The sequence below is a fragment of the Carex rostrata genome, chromosome 10 (assembly GCF_964058835.1).
Source record: "Carex rostrata chromosome 10, lpCarRost1.2, whole genome shotgun sequence".
In the NCBI taxonomy this organism is placed as follows: domain Eukaryota; kingdom Viridiplantae; phylum Streptophyta; class Magnoliopsida; order Poales; family Cyperaceae; genus Carex; species Carex rostrata.
In genome coordinates, this window is record NC_135927.1 from 1,235,001 (window position 1) to 1,260,628 (window position 25,628).

The window sequence follows — 25,628 nt, forward strand, 5'->3', positions numbered from 1 at the left end:
CGCTTAGTTTTCCCCCGCTGAACTGTTTTCGGGTCACTTTTGCCCAACGTTAGCCGCTTCCGCTTGCCGCTGGGCTGTTTTCGGGCCATTTTTCCCCAACACTTGGCCGTATCCGCTTAGTTCTCCCCAACGCATGGCCGCATCCGCTTAGTTTTCCCCCGCTGAACTGTTTTCGGGTCAGTTTTGCCCAACGTTAGCCGCTTCCGCTTGCCGCTGGACTGTTTTCGGGCCAATTTCCACCGACTCTTGGCCGTATCCGCTTAGTTTTCCCCAACGCGTGGCCGCATCCGCTTAGTTTTCCCCCGCTGAACTGTTTTCGGGTCACTTTTGCCCAACGTTAGCCGCTTCCGCTTGCCGCTGGACTGTTTTCGGGCCAATTTCCACCGACTCTTGGCCGTATCCGCTTAGTTTTCCCCAACGCGTGGCCGCATCCGCTTAGTTTTCCCCCGCTGAACTGTTTTCGGGTCAGTTTTGCCCAACGTTAGCCGCTTCCGCTTGCCGCTGGACTGTTTTCGGGCCAATTTCCACCGACTCTTGGCCGTATCCGCTTAGTTTTCCCCAACGCGTGGCCGCATCCGCTTAGTTTTCCCCCGCTGAACTGTTTTCGGGTCACTTTTGCCCAACGTTAGCCGCTTCCGCTTGCCGCTGGGCTGTTTTCGGGCCAATTTCCACCGACACTTGGCCGCATCCGCTTAGTTTTCCCCAACGCGTGGCCCCTTCCGTTTAGTTTTCCCCCGCTTAACTGTTTTCGGGTCACTTTTCCCCAACGTTAGCCGCTTCCGCTTGCCGCTGGGCTGTTTTCGGGCCATTTTTCCCCAACACTTGGCCGTATCCGCTTAGTTTTCCCCAACGCGTGGCCGCATCCGCTTAGTTTTCCCCCGCTGAACTGTTTTCGGGTCACTTTTGCCCAACGTTAGCCGCTTCCGCTTGCCGCTGGACTGTTTTCTGGCCAATTTCCACCGACTCTGGGCCGGATCCGCTTAGTTTTCCCCAACGCTTGGCTGCATCCGCTTAATTTTCCCCAGCTGAACTGTTTTCGGGTCACTTTGTCCCAACGTTAGCCGTTTCCGGTTGCCGCTGGACTGTTTTCGGGCCATTTTCCACCGACTCTTGGCCGTATCCGCTTGGTTTTGCCCAACGCTTGGCTGCTTCCGCTTAATTTCCCCCAGCTGAACTGTTTTCGGGTCACTTTGTCCCAACGTTAGCCGTTTCCGGTTGCCGCTGGACTATTTTCGGGCCATTTTCCACCGACTCTTGGCCGTATCCGCTTGGTTTTGCCCAACGCTTGGCTGCTTCCGCTTAATTTCCCCCAGCTGAACTGTTTTCGGGTCACTTTTGCCCAACGTTAGCCGTTTCCGCTTGCCGCTGGACTGTTTTCGGGCCATTTTTCACCGACACTTGGCCGTATCCGCTTAGTTTTCGCCAACAATTGGCTGCATCCGCTTAATTTTCCAAGCTATACTGCTTTCGGGTCAGTTTTGCCCAACGTTAGCCGCTTCCGCTTGCCGCTGGACTGTTTTCGGGCCAATTTCCACCGACTCTTGGCCGTATCCGCTTAGTTTTCCCCAACGCGTGGCCGCATCCGCTTAGTTTTCCCCCGCTGAACTGTTTTCGGGTCACTTTTGCCCAACGTTAGCCGCTTCCGCTTGCCGCTGGGCTGTTTTCGGGCCAATTTCCACCGACACTTGGCCGCATCCGCTTAGTTTTCCCCAACGCGTGGCCCCTTCCGTTTAGTTTTCCCCCGCTTAACTGTTTTCGGGTCACTTTTCCCCAACGTTAGCCGCTTCCGCTTGCCGCTGGGCTGTTTTCGGGCCATTTTTCCCCAACACTTGGCCGTATCCGCTTAGTTTTCCCCAACGCGTGGCCGCATCCGCTTAGTTTTCCCCCGCTGAACTGTTTTCGGGTCACTTTTGCCCAACGTTAGCCGCTTCCGCTTGCCGCTGGACTGTTTTCTGGCCAATTTCCACCGACTCTGGGCCGGATCCGCTTAGTTTTCCCCAACGCTTGGCTGCATCCGCTTAATTTTCCCCAGCTGAACTGTTTTCGGGTCACTTTGTCCCAACGTTAGCCGTTTCCGGTTGCCGCTGGACTGTTTTCGGGCCATTTTCCACCGACTCTTGGCCGTATCCGCTTGGTTTTGCCCAACGCTTGGCTGCTTCCGCTTAATTTCCCCCAGCTGAACTGTTTTCGGGTCACTTTGTCCCAACGTTAGCCGTTTCCGGTTGCCGCTGGACTATTTTCGGGCCATTTTCCACCGACTCTTGGCCGTATCCGCTTGGTTTTGCCCAACGCTTGGCTGCTTCCGCTTAATTTCCCCCAGCTGAACTGTTTTCGGGTCACTTTTGCCCAACGTTAGCCGTTTCCGCTTGCCGCTGGACTGTTTTCGGGCCATTTTTCACCGACACTTGGCCGTATCCGCTTAGTTTTCGCCAACAATTGGCTGCATCCGCTTAATTTTCCAAGCTATACTGCTTTCGGGTCAGTTTTGCCCAACGTTAGCCGCTTCCGCTTGCCGCTGGGCTGTTTTCGGGCCATTTTCCACCCACGCTGGCACCGACGGGGCCATGTACACCCACGCGCGTGTACATGAGGGGGCACCCATTTTTGAAAACCTTGCCCCCCTATAGGGGAATATGCATTTTGAGGCTCTAGCCACGCCCAGGGTTACCACCCCCTGAAAATCCCCCAAGTCCAAATCACCCATGTAAAATATTCAAAAAAATCTCAAAAAATCACAAAAAATTTATAAAATCAAATAAATTCAAAAAAAAAAAAAAATTTTCAAAAATTCAAAAAAAATTCAAAAAATTCAAAAAAATTCAAAAAAATTCAAAAAATTCAAAAATTCAAAAAAAGTCCAGAAACCCAAAAAAACTTCAAAAATTTCAAAAATTCAAAAAAATTTCAAAAAAAATTTCAAAAATTTGCCCCGCTGAACTGTTTTCGGGTCAGTTTTGCCCAACGTTAGCCGCTTCCGCTTGCCGCTGGACTGTTTTCGGGCCAATTTCCACCGACTCTTGGCCGTATCCGCTTAGTTTTCCCCAACGCGTGGCCGCATCCGCTTAGTTTTCCCCCGCTGAACTGTTTTCGGGTCACTTTTGCCCAACGTTAGCCGCTTGAAGCTGGGCTGTTTTCGGGCCAATTTCCACCGACACTTGGCCGCATCCGCTTAGTTTTCCCCCGCTTAACTGTTTTCGGGTCACTTTTCCCCAACGTTAGCCGCTTCCGCTTGCCGCTGGGCTGTTTTCGGGCCATTTTTCCCCAACACTTGGCCGTATCCGCTTAGTTTTCCCCAACGCGTGGCCGCATCCGCTTAGTTTTCCCCCGCTGAACTGTTTTCGGGTCACTTTTGCCCAACGTTAGCCGCTTCCGATTGCCGCTGGACTGTTTTCGGGCCAATTTCCACCGACTCTGGGCCGGATCCGCCTAGTTTTCCCCAACGCTTGGCTGCATCCGCTTAATTTTCCCCAGCTGAACTGTTTTCGGGTCACTTTGTCCCAACGTTAGCCGTTTCCGGTTGCCGCTGGACTGTTTTCGGGCCATTTTCCACCGACTCTTGGCCGTATCCGCTTGGTTTTGCCCAACGCTTGGCTGCTTCCGCTTAATTTCCCCCAGCTGAACTGTTTTCGGGTCACTTTTGCCCAACGTTAGCCGTTTCCGCTTGCCGCTGGACTGTTTTCGGGCCATTTTTCACCGTCACTTGGCCGAATCCGCTTAGTTTTCGCCAATAATTGGCTGCATCCGCTTAATTTTCCAAGCTATACTGCTTTCGGGTCAGTTTTGCCCAACGTTAGCCGCTTCCGCTTGCCGCTGGGCTGTTTTCGGGCCATTTTCCACCCACGCTGGCACCGACGGGGCCATGTACACCCACGCGCGTGTACATGAGGGGGCACCCATTTTTGAAAACCTTGCCCCCCTATAGGGGAATATGCATTTTGAGGCTCTAGCCACGCCCAGGGTTACCACCCCCTGAAAATCCCCCAAGTCAAAATCACCCATGTAAAATATTCAAAAAAATCTCAAAAAATCACAAAAAATTTATAAAATCAAATAAATTCAAAAAAAAAAAATTCAAAAATTCAAAAAAAATTCAAAAAATTCAAAAAAATTCAAAAAAATTCAAAAAATTCAAAAATTCAAAAAAAGTCCAAAAACCCAAAAAAACTTCAAAATTTTCAAAAATTCAACAAAATTTCAAAATTTCAAAAAAAATTTCAAAAATTTGCCCCGCTGAACTGTTTTCGGGTCACTTTTGCCCAACGTTAGCCGCTTCCGCTTGCCGCTGGACTGTTTTCGGGCCTATTTCCACCGACTCTTGGCCGTATCCGCTTAGTTTTCCCCAACGCGTGGCCGCATCCGCTTAGTTTTCCCCCGCTTAACTGTTTTCGGGTCACTTTTCCCCAACGTTAGCCGCTTCCGCTTGCCGCTGGGCTGTTTTCGGGCCATTTTTCCCCAACACTTGGCCGTATCCGCTTAGTTTTCCCCCGCTGAGCCGCATCCGCTTAGTTTTCCCCCGCTGAACTGTTTTCGGGTCACTTTTGCCCAACGTTAGCCGCTTCCGCTTGCCGCTGGACTGTTTTCGGGCCAATTTCCACCGACTCTGGGCCGGATCCGCTTTGTTTTCCCCAACGCGTGGCCGCATCCGCTTAGTTTTCCCCCGCTTAACTGTTTTCGGGTCACTTTTCCCCAACGTTAGCCGCTTCCGCTTGCCGCTGGGCTGTTTTCGGGCCAATTTCCACCGACTCTTGGCCGGATCCGCTTAATTTTCCCCAGCTGAACTGTTTTCGGGTCATTTTAGCCCGACGGGGGCACCGACGGGACTGTTTTCGGGCCATTTTGCACCGACGCTTGGCCGCATGCGCTTACTTTTGGGGCCATTTTTCACTGACGGCTGGCCGCATCCGCTTAGTTGCCCCCGCTTGGCTGATTTTTGCGCCGTTTTTTTTGTTGAACTTCAGGTTTCAAACTTCCAATTTTTTTCCAAACTGCAGATTTCATATTTTATATTTTTAATAAATTTGAACTTTTTCAAAATATCAAAAAAGTATTCCAATATCCATAATTTGGATCGCGTACAATCCGGAAGTTTGAGAAATGGTCCACACCGGGTGTGAACCATCCAATCCGAAAAAAGTGGGAATTTTTACAAGCCGGAAAAACTGGAGTTTCAATGGCTCTTTGGACGGTTGTAATTCATTTGGACCAAAAATTGTCCAACCCACTTGCATAAGATCTGAAATTGTACAACCCAATTTTTTTTTTTCCAAACTCCAAACTTCATATTTTATATTTTTAATAAATTTGAATTTTTGCCTACATCCATAATTTGGATCGCGTACAATCCGGAAGTTTGAGAAATGGTCCACACCGGGTGTGAACCATCCAATCCGAAAAAAGTGGGAATTTTTACAAGCCGGAAAAACTGGAGTTTCAATGGCTCTTTGGACGGTTGTAATTCATTTGGACCAAAAATTGTCCAACCCACTTGCATAAGATCCGAAATTGTACAACCCAATTTTTTTTTTTCCAAACTCCAAATTTCATATTTCATATTTTTAATAAATTTGAATTTTTGCCTACATCCATAATTTGGATCGCGTACAATCCGGAAGTTTGAGAAATGGTCCACACCGGGTAGGAACCGTCCAATCCGAAAAAAGTGGGAATTTTTACAAGCCGGAAAAACTGGAGTTTCAATGGCTCTTTGGACGGTTGTAATTCATTTGGACCAAAAATTGTCCAACCCACTTGCATAAGATCCGAAATTGTACAACCCAATTTTTTTTTCCAAACTCCAAATTTCACATCTTATATTTTTAATAAATTTGAATTTTTTTCAAATTTCAAATTTATCAAAAAAAAAAAAAATTTCGTGGCAGCCCCATGTGGTACATACATGAACTATTTTGGACGGCCCCATGCGCTTGCCCGTGACATGCATGCATGCATACACGAAAAAATTTCCGCTTGCCCGTCACATGGATATGCATGCATACACAAAAAATTTCCGCTTGCCCATGACTTGCATGCATGCATACTCACATGCCTACATCCATAATTGCAAAGGCTAACTTATAATGGGGGTACATACATGAACTATTTCCGCTTGCCCATGACTTGCATGTATGTACCAGATAGTTCATGTATGTACCAGCCCTAACTTATCATAGGGGCCCAGCCAAGGCCGAAGAAGGGGGTGCGAATCATGACGCAGTGCGTGGAGAAGGAGCACTTGCTGGCCTTCCAGCAGGAGATGAAGGCTGTTGTCTTCTAACTGCTCATGAATTAATTAAGTTGTTTTTAATTTGTTTTACATTACATTACATTACATTACATGCATATATCATGCATGCATGTATGTATATGTCTAGTGTGGATGATTTTCTTTTCTTTGTTTGAACAAATATTCCTCTGCAATTAATATTTTGCAATGTGTTAATATTATCTTTATGCATGCTTTCAGTTTAATATATATTTTGCAAGTTCACTTGATTTGTGATTTGTGTAATTTGATAAATCATATATGTACATGATTGAAATAGCTATCTCTGATGTTTTACAATTCCTCATCTCCCTTGTAATTATATATATTGTTTCACAGAATAGAAGGCTTAATTAATTCTGCCATGCTTCATCCCTATTCCCTACCTAGCTAGCTAGCTAGTTAGCTTTGATCATTCTAATGAGAAGAAGAAGTGGGACTAGCTACTAGCTACTAGCTAGCCAGATTGATTTGCTAATTGGGCATGAGCCTCAGCCTGCTTGGCGATGTTAAGGAAAACTTCCCAATTTTCGATTGATTCAAGCAATTATAAAAAGTAGTGGTAAATAGATCCACCAGATGGAAAGAAAACTCAACTGTGAGGCACGTAGCGGTGTAGCTCATTTTCCAGAAACCTTCTTTCTTCCCTGGTTGGGTTGTAGTCAAAGCAGTAGGACTTAATTTCTTTCAATGAGGTGGATTGCAGCCCAGTTTTATTGGGGTTTTCTTTTCCCTTCCAGCGCTCTATCGAACTTCTTTTATCAAATAGAAAGTATTCAATCTATATAGCTAGTGAATATAAATAGGTTGTGAACCGTTGGGGTTTTCTTTTTCCCTAATTTAATTTTGTAACAGAAGTTCTACTGAACTTTTGCTTCAAAGCAAGCCACATCTCTTTTGCAATCTCATATTGCCTAAACTCACGCATCACATCATTGTCCATACTGCTCAGCAATGTAATATAAGCAATGGAGTTCTTCTTTTTCCAGGACTCATATGCAGCACTATCATCAATGTTATTGTCAGTTATACCTTTTTCTCGTTCGGTTAGAATATGATCCAGGACCGAAAGAACCTCTTGTTCTTCCATGACATACTGAATTTCCATGGCCCAAATTTCATAATTATTGTCATTCAGTTTTTCACCCTTATTGAGTTCTGCCACAATATTCCTAGATGCAGATGTTATTTCATTAAGAAATTACAATTAAACTAAGTTAGGACATATCACAATTCTGATGGCTTAATATGAATTATTTAATATCCAGCATAACACTTTTAGTTTTACAACAACTATGAAATAATTTAATAATAATAATACTTATAGATTAAAATCGAAAGATCACTAAGTTTCACAATCATCTTTTAACTCTATAAATTTTATTACCATTAATTATTTCACTGTGCAAAACTCCCACTAAAATTATACAAATAATAATATATATAATTTTAACGAAAAAATTGTAAAACAGATTAAAACAAATCTGTACAAAAAAAAATTCCAGTGGCGCTAATTTCATATATAACATCAGTTATCTAAACTAAACTCAAAAAATATATTTTATTAATTTTAAAAAAATATCACTATTAACTTCCAAAAAAAATTTGGATTGAAGAGACATTAATTTGTAGTATGTATATATAATAGAGTAGAACTAGGGTGCTCTTAAGCTCACTAAAGTTTTGGTGAGCTTAACTCTAAAACTTATTAAATCGATTTCAAATGACGAATCCAAACCGTTGAAACCCGCCTACCTTACGTGTGATGCATCTACATGTGAAATTTTTAAACATTGGAATTAATTTAGTATAAAGTCAAGCGGTCAAAAAACGTTCAAAAATGAATGCACTAAAATTAATTTATTAACCTTCGAATTTTGACCGCTTGACTTTATACTAAATTAATTCGAATGTTTAAAAATTTCACATGTAGATGCATCACACGTAAGGTAGGCGGGTTTCAACGGTTCGGATTCGTCATTTGAAATCGATTTAATGAGAGCACCCTAGTTCTACTCTATATAATATATAGAATCAACATAATGACATGAAATACATTGTAGTGTAGTGGTAAGGCTTTAGTCTCCCATGGTATAGGTCACGGGTTCAAGCCCCATTGAAAACAAAACATTTTATTTTCGCAGTTCACCTTCACAAAATGGACCAAGTCCATTTAGTATGAACCGATGCATACAATCCCTCCATTTCTCACGGTAATGGACCCATCCATTGAAAACAAAACATTTTATTTTCGCAGTTCACCTTCACAAAATGGACCAAGTCCATTTAGTATGAACCGATGCATACAATCCCTCCATTTCTCACGGTAATGGACCCATCCATTATCGCTGATTGAATTAAAATTGAATTTCAAGCCCCATTGAAAACAAAACATTTTATTTTCGCAGTTCACCTTCACAAAATGGACCAAGTCCATTTAGTATGAACCGATGCATACAATCCCTCCATTTCTCACGGTAATGGACCCATCTATTATCGCTGATTGAATTAAAATTGAATTTCATACAATCCGAAAGTATAAAAATGGTTCTTTGGACGATTGTAATTCATTTGGACTAAAAAATTGTCTAACTCAGTTGTATAAGATCCGAAATAAACTAAAGATGCATTGTTTTGCTTTGCATCTCTCATTTCCACTATACAAGATCACTGTTTTGCAATGCATCTTCAAAAGATACATTTAAAAAATCTCCAAAACAATGAATACATTTAAATACGTTTTTAAAATAAAATACGTATTTAGATTTATCAAATTTACATAAAAAAAAAATTGTAAATCAAATCTAAAAAAAAAATTCTATACAAAACATATTTGCATCAAAATTTTAAATTTCAAATTTAGGCGTTTTTCTGAAATATGAAATTAATTTTCAGAAAAATTCATACTATGTATTAAAATTAGAATACATGCTATAAAGGCTCTGATACCAATGTTATTTAATGGATCTTACGAGCGTAGCAGTATTACTGGTTCTGCAAGGAATCACAAGCCAAAGTCGGAAGCCCTGCGTTTTTTACGACCTAAGACCATCAAGTATTAACATAGTGTTTCTTTGTGCTCTCTATTTTTTCTCTCTTTATTTGGTTGTCACTATTCACGTTTTTCTTCTGATGGATAGAGAGAGAAATATGAATGGTTTATACAAAATCAATGCACCTATTTATAAAGGGTCTGCACCTCTTCAGAAAGGGTCTGTATCTTTTCATAACGGGTCAGCATCTCTTCATAACGGATCAGATTTTGAATTCGGGTTTCCCATAACGGACGTACCAATTAATAAATCCAACAAGGATTTAGTTGGGAGAGGGGAATTTGGATCCCCTAAAGTAACTCAGAACTGAATTTAAAATACCCTTTTACTACAAAAACCCCTTTTTAGAAGAAAGGCTCGAGTTCAAGACTATTTTAATTATTATTTGTTTCATGTATAACAGATAAGAGAAGAGCAGTTCAAGACTGATCATTTACTTGGTGAATTTTTAAGGCTCATACGTGGCAAGCAATCTGATGTGGCTGGGGAGTTACAAACTTCGATAGTGCGCTATCAAGAGAAGTCTCCAAATCATCTTTTAAACCGAAAACTTCAGGTACAAACTTTTCTTGGATGGAGTTTTCTTTTATTAGTAAGTCATAAACCTTTTTTTTTCACCACTTGAGTTAATATATAGAGAGAGAGAGAGAGAGGACGGCTCAAATGCCCTATTGCTTTATGCTGCAATCGTACTCCCAACATCTTTATCTTTAATTTAAATTCAAACAGACGGTTTGAACCACTCAACATGATATTCATGTTTAAATATGATTGGAGACCAAATTTTATATTTTTTGAATTTATTTTTTTTTTACTATTTTTTAAGATAGATACAAAATTATTGCTTTTAGATGGTCCACAATTTCCTGAAAAACAGTGATTTTGTACCATATCTTAAAAAATAGTAAAAAATTTCCAAAAAATATAAAATTTGGTCTCCAATTATATTATAACGTGGATATTATGTTGATCAGTTCAGATCGTCTGTTTAAAGTCCTCATATATATATGTTGGTTCATAATTATACTCATCTCATGCAGGTTGATTTGGTTGGAGTCATCCATGTGGGAGACGAACGGTATCGCTATGTAACCCTTCTTCTCACAAAAATGTTCCAAAAATTTTTTAAAAATAAAATCTTGCGCGATTATAATACATTTCATGGCTGACTGTACCTAACTCGGGGTATAATAATAATGTGAAAAATTCTTATAATTAATAATAATAATAATAATAATAATAATAATAATAATAATAATAATAATAATAATGTGTATTCCGGATAATTGAATATTTTTAGGTACTACCAGAAAATACAGAATGAGCTTAGGAGTTGTGATTGTATCCTTTTGGAGGGAGCGGGAGCAGTACATTTAAAAAGTAGTGATGTTAAGTACCCCTGCTGGCACCTTCATCGATATCTCCACCTGATGTTAAGGAAGTTACTGCTTATAAACAACTGGCAGATAAATTAGGGACGTTGGTTTGTCAGAATAGTGTTTTTGATTTGAGGGGCAAAATAAAAGGGGGTCGGGGGTCCTAGTCCTAGATATCTAGCTATGACATTGACAAACTAGAAGAGTGATTCAAATTAGGGATTCTACACCATGTCAAGAAATCAGGGAATTGCTTCTTGGGTCTTTAGATTTGAATGTTTTTTCTACAAGATACGGAAACAACAATTGAAGAATTAACTGCAGCATTGAATTTCATTTAGAATAGGGAAGAAATTTGAAGAATATTGAGGGACTGTTTGTTTTCTTTTTATACCAGTTGTTGCTTAATGACTGGTTTATTCTTAGTCAAAAATTGATACTCTTTGAGCAATTTTATCAAACATCTTATGTGCACAAGTAAAACAAGCTACAGAGAAGAGAAGTAATAGGATGTTGTTCACCACATAATCACAGAAGCCCTTAAACAAGATCCCAAAATCCGATTGACAAATTCACATCAATTTTGCTTTTAGGTTTTCTATTTCTTTGGTTTCACCATGATCCCGCAATTCTTTATTAGGTGGTGCTCCAGATAGATTACAGGATATATAATCGATAGAGGCAAAAAGTTACCATCAAATCAATCCCCGTCCCATACATACATACAACAACATAAAATACAAAATATATACAATCTTGATGGATATGTACAATGGATATATATACAATCAAAAGGACTACTTACTGCCTACTACGACTTTGGAAGCAACCAGCCGAGGGTCCAACCCAAGAGTACTCCAGCACTGGCAAGACCCCAACCCACAGCGAAAACAACAACATATCTACAGATGCTCTTGCTGTTGCTTTTGCTGCTGCCCCTTTTGTTGTCCCTGCTCCTGAGCTGAAGGCAGAGGTTCTCAAGCTGCAGCACCTTTAGCCACTGCTTGCAAGCAAAAAGATGTGACGCCTGCTTGAACAGCAGCTTCATGATGTCTTCCTTCTCACTTAGCGCTTTCTTCGCCGCTATCTCCGCCTCCCGCGCACGTGTTTGCGAATGGCACAGCGCCTCCAGCAGCTCCTCCCTGTTGACAGCTGTCGTTGTTTCCTTGATAGATGATGGGTCAGAATTCAGCAGATCACTACTAGCGGTAGTAGTAGAGGAATGGGAATAGGAATAGGAACAGCATAAAGTTTGGGTGGGCCTTGGTAAGTCACAATTCTCTACATGTTGTTGTGCTGCTTTCTGAGCCACCATTGAAGCCAGTTCCTCTCCATCTGAAACCCTCCACCATAACTCTCTCTTCTTCTTCGGCATCAAAGGGTCCTCCTTCTCGGCCTCACATGATGATGATTTCACATGATCATACCTCAGCTTCATGTCTTGCACGGCATGCTTTACAAAAGACATGGTCTTGGGTTTGGGTGCCTGGTCAAAGTCAAAATCAAAATCTGGGGAAGAAGATATGGCATCAGTATGTGGGGCAGGCACATAGTTTTTGGGTTCATAAAGAAGGAATTCCTTCTGGTAAGCAAAAGTGGGATGGAGCTGAAGCCACCACCTGGTGTCAGCAGGCAGGTTGGCAGTGCTCATGCTCATGGGATACGGATTCCAGTTCACAGGAGTTAGATTCAAGATCAGCTGCTGCTGTTGATGCTCGTTACTGTCACTGGCACTGTCACTGTCATGGGAATTGGTCTGGTGGTTCATACAAGCATCATTCTGCGGGCATAGTTTAGGGGCCCGCTTTGCATCCTCCTGTACAAAGCACCGATTTGCGGCACGCTGCCATGCTGCCCTTGCTTCTGCTGCTGCCATTTACTCTTTCAATTTACGTGTCTGTTATCTCACTTCAGTGTTTCATCCATTTATACATCACCCTAAAATTCCCAAACAAAATTAAAAAAAAAAATGAATAGATGCATGAATGCTTCAACAATTTTGTATATTATTATTATTTTTATAACTATTTTACGAAAAGGTAAAATGAACTAGAGGGCTAGCTCCCAAACTAGAAACATCCCCAAATGCATTATTAATTGCTCAATGACTTCAAACTGATTGTTAGATAAGCTCGGGCAATATATTAGTTGCTGATCACCTACTTTTATAAGGAAAGCAGAACGAATATGGCAAATGACCAAAATGATATAATTCATCAATTGATGTTTGAGAAGTTTAACTAATAGGTACAAAATAGTCCCTGGTTTACCAGATAGATTATATTTGGTAATTTAACAGCAAACCCTAGGTATAACAGCACATTTGACTTGTCTTTTCTTGTGATTCACTAGTAAGCATATTCACAAAATGTGAATGAATTCATTTGTTATCATTAGAAAGTATCCAGGAACAGAAAAAGCATATTGACCATGAATAAATGTTATTCAGGTGTGCATAATAATGCAGTACATTACTAATTAAAGATATATAGATATGGTCATGAGCTGCATACTGAATTGAAATATAAAAAATGTCCCCACACTATGTAACTAAATTTTAAATATGACTCTCTAGAAGAAGAAAAAAATGTTCTCAGTTGTGCAAATAATTGAACATTATCTTGCCTTAAAATTACCCTTGTTCATGCAACATAGTCTTAATTTAGAGGTTTATTTAGGCATAAACACCAACGGAAGAGCGTGCATTGACCCCAATTTTAGTAACAACAAAAAGGAGGAGTCTGTATCAACCCTAGTTTAGCAACAAGCACAATTTCAATTATGCAAATTTCCACCAATTTTGCTCAATTCAAAACCGATAATATAATTAGTTAATAAAGGGTAATTTTAGCTCAAAAGTTAAAATATTCGGGGGAGGGGAGGATAACTGAAATTGTTTGTAGATGTAAAGATTGAGCATAAATTAGAGTAGATGCAACAGTCTACTGGTACAAGTTTGTAGCGTAGGACCAATTAATTAATTAGCTATATATAATCAATAAATAATATCACACAGAGAAATTAATAAGAAACAAGGACAAACTGAGATTATTAATTAATTAAAGCAATTGAAGAAGCAAAGCAAAGTGAGATTATTAATTAATTAAAGGAAAAAGGGAAAGAGAATATGTTACCATACATCTATAGATAGAGAATAGAGAAGAGCACAGTAAAAGAAGAAAAGTGGAGATAGCTCTCTTCCGAATTCCGATCGGAACGTTTAATGGAGATTGGGATGGCAAATTGGGAAATTTTAGGAGAATTGAGAAAGAAAAAGATCAAGCTGACAGTGGGACCGAGACGCCTTTCACTTGAATTGAAAGAAGCTACAATCTACAACTACAAGTAACAACCATATTTGGGCCGAGAATACCAATATTTGGGCCATCTCAGCCCATCTTAGTGCTTTGCTTTGCTTTGCCTTCTTCACAAATTCAGCCTCCATTAGCTGACGTTGACACTTTGATTTCAAAACTGTCATTTCTCTATCCGTATCTCTGTGTATACTCTCTCTCTCTGTCTATGTATCCTTTTTTTTATTTTTATTTTGCAAATGTACGTATATATGATTACCATATTCTTAATTTCATGAGAAGTGAAGACACAATTAAATATGAAATTATGACAACCATCATATCATATCATATCATATCATATCATATCATATACATCCATCGTTAATTTATTAATTAACTTATTTACAAAAACAAAACATCATCCGCCAGCTATGCTATATATGTTTATTCAAATTCATACCAACAATTCTCCCAAATGAATACTAGCTAGCTAGTTAAATTTACATCAGCAAAACTTAATTGTCAGTAAGGCAACCATATAATTAATTAATATTTAGATACAATTTTCTTAGGAATTCGATCTCTATATATTGTTAATAATCTATAGATTATGGCTCTTAATTAATTAGTTAATTTGTTTATTTATAGCTGGTAAAGCATCCCAACTTGTAATTGCTTTTCTGTTGGAATCTTCAGAGTAGCCACATTTGATCTGAAATTTTTCTGCAGAAACCGGTAAAGGTGATCAATCACAAAGTTCTTGAACCAGCCATGGTGATCGCTCATTCTAAGTATAGTCCGACCCGTTACAAATATGACACCGTCATTCAAAACCGACTCAAGAACGTGAATCTCCTCTTCATCATCAGTTGTCTCTCTCAGCGCAGCAACAACAGATCTCGCATACTCATCTCCTACCATGGTATGGCTATCCATGTACCCGAATTGCACCAAGCACCGATACACACCTCGGGGACCTATTTTACCGACAAGCAAGCGCTCATTTGGTAGGACATTTCGGACTGGCAGTGTTCTCACTGTCACAAACACAGTCACTTTTCGAAGACTGCCGATAAGTTGACTGTAGTGTCGTACGATTGGAGGAACACCTGTGTACAAACATATTTATACAATTTGGATCAATGAGTATGTTATCTTAGCTAGCAACTTGACAAACATGTATACATGTGATAAAATTACCGTTGATGAGGTCAGTGCAGAAGAAACACACTCCAGGCATACGTAAGCTATGTGCTATCAAGTGATCAAACTCCTTTCGATCCATCCTTTTATCAGCCTCATATTGCGCCTTCTTGCTTCGGCCATATGTCCATGAGAGTGTGATTATGAGGAACACTGCAGTAATGGCAAACGGGACCCAGCCACCTTTAAGAAGCTTTGTGAGCAGAGATGTCATGTATACCCCTTCTATAATAAAATATACAAAGAAGAAGAGCAAGGCGAGAGGGATGTTGGTTTCCCACACAACAATCATCACCACCATCATGAGAAAGGAGGTGATCAGCATCACCCATATCACCGCCACGCCTTCATATATATATTCAATAAGGGGGTAAGCACTTAATATTAGTTTCCAAGAAAGGAATCATGCATGAACTATGATGGATTTATAAAAGAAAGGAATTATACATATAAGCTAACCATATGCATTTCCAATCTCGGCACCACCTTTGAACCCAATTGTGATCAAGATACAAGAAATCATCAAAAAGTAGTTGATCTCGGGCGAGTACACCTGGCCCTCATGATCTGCTGAGGTATGAACCATAGTCACTCTTGGAAAACAATCAAGTGCTATGGATTGCCGTATGATAGAAAAACTTGCCGATATTAGAGCCTGGCTAGCAACTATAGCAGCAAGCGTCGCTACAGCAAACATGGGCCAGAAAAGAGCATGTGGGACTGAGCTGTAGAATGCTGTGGAGAAGTCGCCGGGGTTTTTTATGAGAAATGCTGCTTGACCGGCATATGCTATGATTAGTGAGGGATATACTGCAGCCGAGAAAGCTAACTGCAAATTAAACATATATAGAATTACTTTTGTTGTTGTTTGAATTTAAGTTAATTATTGCAATTTTTGTAAAACCTGTTTGTTACCTGAATTGAACCCCTGCTGAAGTGCCCTAAATCAGCAAACATTGCTTCGGCACCTGTTTAAAAGTCATGTTCTGTCATTTGAGGATTATGAAATGAAACAGTAATTATGTTATGTACATGTGGGAATAATTAAGATATGTACATACCAGTGATGCAAAGAGCAATGGCACCAAGTAGGTACCAACCCTTGGCCTTTTGGCTTTGAAAGAAATAGTAGATGTAATGAGGTGAGACGGCCTTGAATATGGGAGGGTAAAATCTAATGATGTTGTAGATTCCTATAACTGCTATCATCCCGAACCATATGATGGTGATGGGGGAGAAAGTAAAGCTCACTTTGTTTGTACCGAATCTCTGAAACAGGAACAAGATGAGCAGTATTGCCACCGATAAACCCACCACATAATCTGCAATTAATTTATTTATTCATAATTTATTAATTAGTATCATTCAATAATTAAATTTGAGGTACGTATTTAATTAGTGGACTGGTACAGGGTTATTTTATCTGTAAAAGATATCGATCAATCGCTAGCTGTTTCATGAATTGACAGACAGTTGATCCAGAAATTTAGTAGTGCTTCCACATTTTTCTATATGAGGGAGGAAAAAGATGCTAGCCTTGTGTAATCTTTGGGGACCTTGATTGGATTCCCTGCACTGCTGAAAGAACTGTACACATTTACAAAATTCCAATTAGTTTTTTAATATGTATTGATTAATTGTTTGTACATACAAAATGAATCGAAGAGAGGATTAATATAATGATGCAATCTATATATAAATGTATAGTATAGTATATATGTACCAGAAATAGCAGGAGTGAGAGCGCCATCTCCGATGACCATGCAAGTGCCGAGCAATACTAGAAAAGTGATGATGGTCTGAACAGTTGAATTATTTTCAAAGAATTCATGCGCTTTATTCCTTAGTAGTGTACCCCTTTTGCTGTAATATTTTAAATTTGCATCTGAAGCTAGTCTATGCATCGGCATCACCATTTTCCCTTTGAAATTAATATTTTGCCGTAAAATTGAATATAAAGCAAATGTTCCACCTGGAATTTAAAAAAAAAAAAAACAATAGAAATAAGTTCATAATACAAATTAATGTTCCAATGATGAATGGTAACATTAATTATTACTGTATGTACTTAACGTACCTTCTCCATGATCGTCGGCATGCAATACAATGCAGACATACTTTACGAGTCCGATCAAAGTGAGAGTCCAGAAAATGAGACTAAGTATCCCCAGAATGTCACTCTCAGTCGGATTCTCCAAGGAAATGGACGAGAAGACGTAGAGAGGCGACGTGCCAATGTCGCCATACACCACCCCGAGAGATTGGTACGCCAAAAGAAGCGTCTCAAATGTCGTCAAGGCCTGCAACAATTAAAACATACAATTAATATATCATCAGTAGTCGTGTGTGTGTGTGTGTGTAGACTGACCAGAAAAATCTCATTAATTAATTAATTAGTTGTAATTAAATTATATATATACATTAGTGCCTCGACGTGTGGGCATCTTATAATCAGGACCAAAGCTTAAAGCTCTGTTGCTAAGACCTGATCTGCTGCTGCTGTGGCCCGTCGGGTGATTCTCGAAATCAGATTCAGCATTTCCAGCTTCCTCTTGCTCATCATAATTGTCATGTCCATGATTGTATGGGTTCTCCAATCTTTCATTCTCTTCCAATTCATCTTTGCCATTCATATTTTTCCCCATTTCGATCTCCTTAATTAACTTTTTACCAGACAAATTAAGTTATTAATTAGTAATTGTAAAGGTTAATTGCGACGTATCGGGACTTGGGAGAATTAATTAATTCAAACGTTATTAATTAATTAATTAATTAATAGGAGGCAGTTACATATCACTAGCGCGCTTAGCTAGCTCTATAAAAAGTAAAAGAATATAAGCCAAAGATCACATGTACCTCTTAATTACCACACACACACATGACATGTACAGAATATATAGCATTTTTCAATTAGTAATGTGGGGTATGATCGATCTGTTGCAAGACAAAATTTGAAAAATTTGCGTTTTCTGGATAATAATTAAACATTTTTATGCCCCTTGAATAAATGATTTCACGGTACATGAAAATAAAGGCTCATTGCGTTACAATTTTTTTTATTGGGGTTGATATAATTTTTCATACTTTAATTTAGATTGATCGATCGATTGATCTATAAAAGTGTCATAACAAAATATAGGGATATATAGGGATAGCTTGAGGAGTTTTATTAGTAAGACTCGATCTGTAAATAAACTTTTTCTAGGATTTTATAATTTAAGATTATTTTTTAAGTTTTATAATTAGACTCTGTAAGAAAAAGTGTTATATATAACGTACTTTTTTTTGTAGGATTGCATATTTATTATAAAATCTTAAATATTATTTTTTTGTTTATTTTCCATTAAATAAAAAAAATCCTTTATTTTGATTGTATATGACATAGGGATGTAAATTAGTGTCATGTTGTATATATATAAGTTTGGCCACAGTCATATCATGTTATCATCAAGTCAAATTTTCATGCACTGTATTGTAATCTAAATCATGTGGAATGGTCATAGCACGTTAATTATGTGATTATGTCGTAACAAGTAATTAATCCTATGATCAAATTAATGTGATGTGACTAGTCTCGTTTGATTATTTTTTTGTCACGCTAGTCATATTTGATCATTTTAGATAACGTGTAGTCATATATATTTGATCATCTTTTACTATGTTTTTCAAACTTTTAAGTTAAGGAAGAATAAATCAGAAAAAAATATGATCAGTGGAAAATTTGGGAAAAGAAATTATGTGTAAAAAATAGATTTATTACCCATTATGGATTAAATTTCATGTTATCTAGATCATGTAGTCACATTTGATGACGTGTTGTGTCTTTTATGTATGTAAAATGACATATATATTGCATGGACATTTTACAGAGTCACATCATCACATGTTAATTTGTGCGGTGTCGTATCTCGTACCATGTCACATTTTCTTGAAGAATAAGTTACGGGATGGGGCCAGGTGTCGTATCTCGTACCATGTACATCGTATTCATACCGTACGTACCTTGACGGAGCCATTTCGTGTCGCCAAGTGTCTGATATTTTACATCCCTAATAATTAGAATATCTATGAATTCGAAAATAAAAATGAAAACTTCTTCTTGTTGTTTAAACAAAAATAATTGTATTTCTAATTACTATACTTATAATAATTATTATTATTTCAGTATCCGCGTTATAATATATACTCCCACTTAGAAGAATAATGTATTATGATCTCCACTAATTATATTGTGTCCACTAATTATTATTCTAAAAATATATTATATAGTCTCAACTACTTATTATTTTAAAATTCCAACAACACCCTTTCTCTATGGTCCCCACTAATTATATGATTCCCCTTTCAAAGTCCCGGTACTAATTACATGTTAACATTTCTCTAACAAAAATAGTTGACCCCATAAAAATAAATACTTCAGTGCATAGATATAAATACTTTCAATACTTAGATTTTAATACTTTCAGTGTCATATGTAAAGAATACTTACATATTTATACCTTCGTAGATATAAATACTTAGAAGATAAGATATTAGCACTTAAAAAAGTAAGATATTAATACTTTCATGCGTAACTTGTTATGATAATATATTTTCGAGTTCCCCAATCATTCCCGCGTCAACCTTCATCTAACAAATATAGTTAACCTCATAGGTATAAATACTTCAGTGTATAAGTATAAATACTTTCAAATTTTATATATTAATACTTTCAGTATCATATGTAAAAATACTTGCATGTGTAGGTATAAATACTTGTATGGCGAGGTATAAATACTTGCGTGACGACGAGCCTGAAAGTACGTCATCATAGATCTCATTTGAAAGATAAAATTGCATAGATATTAATACTTTAGAAAATAAAATTCTAATTGTGGAGTTTTTGCGGTCTCCGTAGGAAGTTATATTTATGCATTTAATTTTTGGTGGTCCCAGGGTACTGTAGCGCGGGTATTGTTATCTTCGCGCTTTAAAAATTAATGCAATAAATAATTGTTTACATCATAGGTATAAATACTTCCGTACATAGGTATAAATACTTCTATTGATAGGTATTAATACTTTAGGAAAAAATTCGAATTGTGCAGTTTTTTGCGATCTCCACAAGAAGTTATATTTTCACATTTAATTTTTGATGGTCCCCCTGCGGGTACAATGCGGGTACTATAGCGTGGGTACTATTATCAACTCTCATATTTATAATTGTGATTAAATAACATTTTATATATTAATAAGTTCTGAGAAAATAAAATAATGCTAAATAACGTGAGAGATGGCTTACCTTTTGGAACGAATTTTTTTTTTTAAATACCATAATAATAATAAAAAATATAAACCAAAACATAACATTTATCCGAGCCGCACAGCCAATCTACGGCCCATTTATGGGGAGACGCATATTGGCTTAGAGATCCCCAAAACTGTTATATATTCCATATTATAATACATTTTTTTGTGCTTTTGGAGACCTCTAAGCCAATCAATGACTCTTGTAGAGAATAATATTTGCAATTCAGATGCATTTCAATATTGTTGTTAATTTGTTCATACCAACTAATGGTATTTACAAACTTTAATAGTCAAAATTAAGATTTCTTTTAGACTAAGATACATAAAGATCTGTTTATCTAAAAAATAGTTATAATGAAATAAACAAAACAAACGTTTATTAGAAATTAAGAATAATTAGGATGGTTTGAGCTCTAACTTTACACATAAAAAAGAGCACAAAACAATCAAATATCGAGAGAGAGAGAGAGAAAAACGGACATCTCTTTCCTTCAATGTCAAAAAAAGACAACATCTTTTTCCTTAATTTTATATTGGTCGATTCAAGCATCTTTTAGGAGTGACTAATTAAATGAAAGGTGACAAGTTTAGTTTTAACTTTACCAAAAAAAATAAAAAAGATAATTAATGCAAGACGCATGTTAGTGGAAGTTAGTTGCCACGTTTTAATGGGGGTCCCCATGCATCCCTTTGCCATTTGGTTTGATAGAAATAGACAGCAGGAGATGGAAATACTTAATTACTTCATGCCTTCATTCACACAACATTGATGAGCAATATATATTAAGTATATAAATACTCATATAATTAAGATACATATATACATGAAAACATAATCAGAGCAGAGCAGACCAGATCAGAGCGAATATAATATAATATAATATAATATAATTGACATGGGAGAAATAAGTGTGGTTGCGGTTTGTGTGATTAATATTGTTTTATTATGTTTTGGTTGGAGGGGAGAGGCCCGGTACGACCTTAACAGAAGTAGCTTTCCCCAGGGTTTCATTTTCGGTACCGCCTCTGCAGCTTATCAGGTTTTATATATGTTCTTCAAACTTTTTTCTTTTTTGGCTTTCTTTTTATATTTGAATAATAATTTGTAAATATATAGTATGAAGGCGGTGCAAGGGAAGGAGGTAGAGGCCCCAGCATTTGGGACACTTTTACTCATCTCCACCCTGGTAATTAGTGCTTAATTAATTAATTAATTAATTAATTACCTCTCCATCTCTTAATTTTACCTTAATTTTATTTAAATTTAATTGTTGTAAATGAAGTTGTAAGTTAACTTTGCACGTATCATGTAATTTTGTGTGACAGAGAAAATTGATGATCATAGCAACGGCGATGTGGCAGATGACTCATACCATAGATATAAGGTTGGTTCATGCATGCTGCTCTAATTAATTGTTTGTTTCGGTAGAATTAAGCTAATTAATTAATATAGAATTATAGATAGCTGAGCAGAGCAGAGCATATAATTGAATACAAGTTGTGTCAATGACAGGAAGATGTGAGGCTGATGAAGGCAATGGAAATGGATGCATACAGATTTTCAATCTCTTGGACTCGGATTCTTCCAAGTAATTGAATTCCATTTATCCTTAAATTAGTAGAGTTGAGTTAAATTGAATTGAATTGAATTGAATTGAATTGAATTAAAAAGTGCATATATACAGATGGGAGGTTGAGTGGAGGAGTGAACAGAGCTGGTGTGGATTACTACAATAATCTTATCAACGAGCTCCTCTCCAAAGGTGGTCAATATTAATATTGAATGAAAATGAATGAATGAATGAATGTTTTAATCATATATGTAAATTAATGAATGTATGTAATGTAATGTAATGTAATGTAATGTAATGTAATGTAATGTAATGTAGGGATAAAGCCATTTGTGACACTATTCCACTGGGACTCCCCTCAAGCCTTGGAAGATCTTTACTCTGGTTTTCTCAGCCCTAATATTGTGTCAGTCACTCACTCACTCATTTCTTTCTTTTCTTTAATCATTTTTGGATTTCATTTTTTTTCTTTTCCTAATTATACTTATAATTAATTTGAATTAGGGAGGATTATGTTCGCTATGCGGAGGTTTGCTTCTCTGAGTTTGGGGACCGCGTGAAGCACTGGATCACCTTCAACGAGCCCCTCAGTTTCTGCTCCAGCGGCTATGCGACTGGTTCAAATGCCCCAGGCCGTCAGAGCAACTCTGCAACAGAACCTTACTCTGCCTGCCATCATCTGCTGCTTGCTCATGGGGCCACTGTCAGACTCTACAGACAAAAATACCAGACATCTCAGAGGGGCACAATCGGAATTACTTTGAATCCTACTTGGTGTCTCCCCTATTCTTCATCCAAATCAGATGCCGATGCACAACAACGTACTCTTGATTTCTCATTCGGATGGTACGTACGTACAGTACAGTCGTACTCTCTCTACTAATATATATTCTTGTAGATGCATCTCAAAATTTAATTAATTCATGGTGCGTGCATGCATGCATGCATGATTCAATTCAGGTTTATGGATCCGTTAACAGAAGGAGATTACCCGTTCATCATGAGAGCACTGGTTGCAGAACGTTTGCCAAAATTCACAAAGACACAATCTGACATGGTAAAAGGATCATTTGATTTCATTGGGGTGAACTATTATACATCAAGTTATGCAATTGGCCTCCCAGTAGTACTGTCAACCGCTGTTAACCATAGTTACACCACCGACTCTCGGGTCAATCTTACAGAAGAAAGAAACGGGATCCCAATTGGTCCACGGGTAAGCTAGCGCTCTAATTATGTTATGTACATGCTTAATTTATTTGATCCCAATTTGTCTCTGTGATTACTTGATCAATTCTCCAAATGAAAATTGAAACAGGCTGCTTCAAGATGGTTATACATTTATCCCCCAGGGATAAGGGAATTGTTAGTCTATATAAAGAATAAGTATAATGATCCAATTATCTACATCACAGAGAATGGTACGCACATTAATTAAATACCTGTTTAATTAATTATTAATTAATTAATTTGTAAATTAATTGAAATTATGCATGTACATGCAGGGGTGGATGAATATAATAATAAGAGCTTACCAGTTGGTGAGGCATTGAAGGATGATTTCAGAATTGATTATTACTATAACCATCTCCAATACTTACACGCTGCAATCAGTGGAGGAGTGAATGTAAAAGGTTATTTTGCTTGGTCATTATTGGACAACTTCGAATGGGGAAATGGATACACAGTTCGTTTTGGCATCAATTTTGTTGATTATGAAAATGGCCTCAAGAGATATCCCAAGAAATCTGCTCATTGGTTCAAGCAATTCCTCGCTCCATCATTGTAATAATTTATTTAAATACATACAATAGTCGATAGTGAATACTCATCATGTACTCAACTGCTTTTAATATATACAATAAATAAATGCTATTTGGGCCTTGGGCCTTGGGCCTTGGGCCTTGGGCTTTGGGCCCGCACCCGCTTCCATTTCTCTTAATTAATTGTTAGCCTCAAGTCTCTGTGAGGTCTCTATTCTCTCTGCGTCTCACTCTCAGGCTCAGCTTCCTCCTCTTTTCTTTTATTTTCTTTTCTTTTCTTTTCCTCTTACAACAAAGCAATTACCAAGAATTCTCAAGGAAGGAGGTTAATTAATTAATTGATTAATTCCCATGCCGATATCCTCTCTTAGTCTTCTCTGTTCTTCCTTTTCTTTTTCTAAAGATTCACCAATAAATATATCTCCCACCAAAGATGCCGTTTATGTCGCAGCAGTACCGCTTCGGGCTGCACCGGGACCCGCACAAATACTGCTATCCACAGCCTACAATTTCAATTTCGGCTACCGACATCTTCGACATTACGTTGTTCTCATCAAATCCTCTCATCATGATCAGGTCCATGCATAAACATATATATATATGATCCATTTTCCAGAATTTGTGCCAACATATATATATATATATATATTACCTAATTAATTATATATTCCCCCTTCCTTTTAAATTTTCAGGTGTTGCTTTTTGACTTCCAACCAAAAGACTCGGAAAACATTTTTGCCGCTCTTGCTGTCATTTCTCAGAGAAAGTTACCAGGTACGTAGTTTGTACACTACGTACCAATGCATAAATAGTTAATTACCAGGTACCTGCCAGTGCTCTTATTTTATTTTATTTTTAATTTTACAGGGGTCATTCTGAATAGAGAAATTAGAAGAATACCCAGAACAAGGTGTTGGTTTGTTGGATTTTCAAAAGGAAACTCAGTTGAGATTGCAAACAGATTCAACCAAAACTGGTCCACAGACTTAGTTGTCGGCACAAATGATTGTCGACATTATACCAACGGTAAATATTAAACAATTTACTGATAAGCATAGGTCTCGGAACCTTTACTGATATTACTGGCACAGAATGTAAAAAGTGCTTCAAAGGTATACTATATGTATATATTCAACATTAAACAACACAAGAGGTGCTGTACCACTGTAACAGTCTTGTCTGATTATTTTATTTTAAGCTTTCCCTTTCCTGTTTTTGCTTAAATTTTGTTCCTAAATTGAATTAGAATATATCGGTTAATTAGATCCGTATGCATGGTTCAGAATCAATTAATACCAGTATATAAAATCTGTGCTCTCCCAAATCCAATGCATTGAATTTTGTCTCTCTTATTTCTTTGAAGGACTGGTGGAAAGTTTAACTGGAGAAGAGAATGTGCTGGAGAATTTGAAGAACTAATTAATGAAGCATCTCCAATTACTCTCTTTACAATATGGGATTTACGAAATTAATTTGATATTAAATTGATCTTAACAAGACAAATTAAACTACATACTATATATATATATGCCAGGTAGTCTGATAAAATAAAAATTAAAATCCAAACATATATATATATATATATATATATATATATTGATTGAGTGAGTGATGAAATAGTTATACATAGATAGCATAACGCATGCTATCTTGCACAATGATGGTGTTGACCTCGTCAGACTGTAGCTGCTGCCACTCGTGTGCCATGTGTACTCCAGCTGCCTCAGTGTTGTCTACCCAGTGTAAGATCAGTGCCAACAAAGCACCAACTGTCGATGCCAATCTGGCAATTCCCGATTGCCCGGGCCCGGCTGC

The 25,628-nt window shown here is 38.0% G+C and overlaps 4 protein-coding genes and 1 long non-coding RNA gene across 7 annotated transcripts; 2 read left to right on the forward strand and 3 right to left on the reverse strand.

Annotated features, from left to right (window-relative positions):
• Positions 1 to 6,315: 6,315 nt before the first annotated feature.
• Positions 6,316 to 6,696, reverse strand: LOC144560746 (uncharacterized). The gene is made up of 2 exons (XR_013513462.1): positions 6,489 to 6,696; positions 6,316 to 6,456 (listed from the first exon to the last, which is right to left on the reverse strand). It is a non-coding gene; the product is annotated as an uncharacterized LOC144560746 (long non-coding RNA).
• Positions 6,697 to 11,360: 4,664 nt separating this feature from the next.
• LOC144560548 (uncharacterized) lies at positions 11,361 to 13,982 on the reverse strand. Of its 2 annotated transcripts, none has more exons than XM_078309776.1 (2): positions 13,831 to 13,982; positions 11,361 to 12,629 (listed from the first exon to the last, which is right to left on the reverse strand). In XM_078309776.1, exon 2 carries the CDS (start codon positions 12,565 to 12,567, stop codon positions 11,503 to 11,505), a length of 1,065 nt encoding a protein of 354 aa, XP_078165902.1. In that variant the 5' UTR covers positions 12,568 to 12,629; positions 13,831 to 13,982; the 3' UTR covers positions 11,361 to 11,502. The 2 variants fall into 2 exon arrangements, with proteins under 2 accessions (XP_078165902.1, XP_078165903.1); XM_078309777.1 differs by having other exon boundaries at positions 13,826 to 13,924.
• Positions 13,983 to 14,508: 526 nt separating this feature from the next.
• On the reverse strand, positions 14,509 to 17,837 carry LOC144560546 (potassium transporter 26-like). Its single transcript, XM_078309773.1, has 9 exons — positions 17,611 to 17,837; positions 17,268 to 17,490; positions 16,914 to 17,162; positions 16,727 to 16,777; positions 16,252 to 16,512; positions 16,106 to 16,158; positions 15,650 to 16,019; positions 15,188 to 15,535; positions 14,509 to 15,096 (listed from the first exon to the last, which is right to left on the reverse strand). Exons 1-9 carry the CDS (start codon positions 17,833 to 17,835, stop codon positions 14,630 to 14,632), a joined length of 2,247 nt encoding a protein of 748 aa, XP_078165899.1. The 5' UTR covers positions 17,836 to 17,837; the 3' UTR covers positions 14,509 to 14,629.
• A 3,532-nt stretch (positions 17,838 to 21,369) lies between these two features.
• LOC144560547 (beta-glucosidase 13-like) lies at positions 21,370 to 23,845 on the forward strand. Of its 2 annotated transcripts, XM_078309774.1 has the most exons (10): positions 21,370 to 21,519; positions 21,597 to 21,666; positions 21,806 to 21,864; positions 21,993 to 22,068; positions 22,165 to 22,242; positions 22,369 to 22,456; positions 22,555 to 22,896; positions 23,011 to 23,266; positions 23,369 to 23,471; positions 23,556 to 23,845. In XM_078309774.1, the coding sequence occupies exons 1-10, from the start codon at positions 21,376 to 21,378 to the stop codon at positions 23,837 to 23,839; spliced, it is 1,500 nt and encodes a 499-aa protein (XP_078165900.1). In that variant the 5' UTR covers positions 21,370 to 21,375; the 3' UTR covers positions 23,840 to 23,845. The 2 variants fall into 2 exon arrangements, with proteins under 2 accessions (XP_078165900.1, XP_078165901.1); XM_078309775.1 differs by lacking the exon at positions 23,369 to 23,471 and having other exon boundaries at positions 23,556 to 23,740.
• Positions 23,846 to 24,046: 201 nt separating this feature from the next.
• On the forward strand, positions 24,047 to 25,379 carry LOC144561094 (PTB domain engulfment adapter). The gene is made up of 4 exons (XM_078310313.1): positions 24,047 to 24,389; positions 24,506 to 24,587; positions 24,681 to 24,839; positions 25,177 to 25,379. Exons 1-4 carry the CDS (start codon positions 24,165 to 24,167, stop codon positions 25,230 to 25,232), a joined length of 522 nt encoding a protein of 173 aa, XP_078166439.1. The 5' UTR covers positions 24,047 to 24,164; the 3' UTR covers positions 25,233 to 25,379.
• The last annotated feature ends 249 nt before the right edge of the window (positions 25,380 to 25,628 follow it).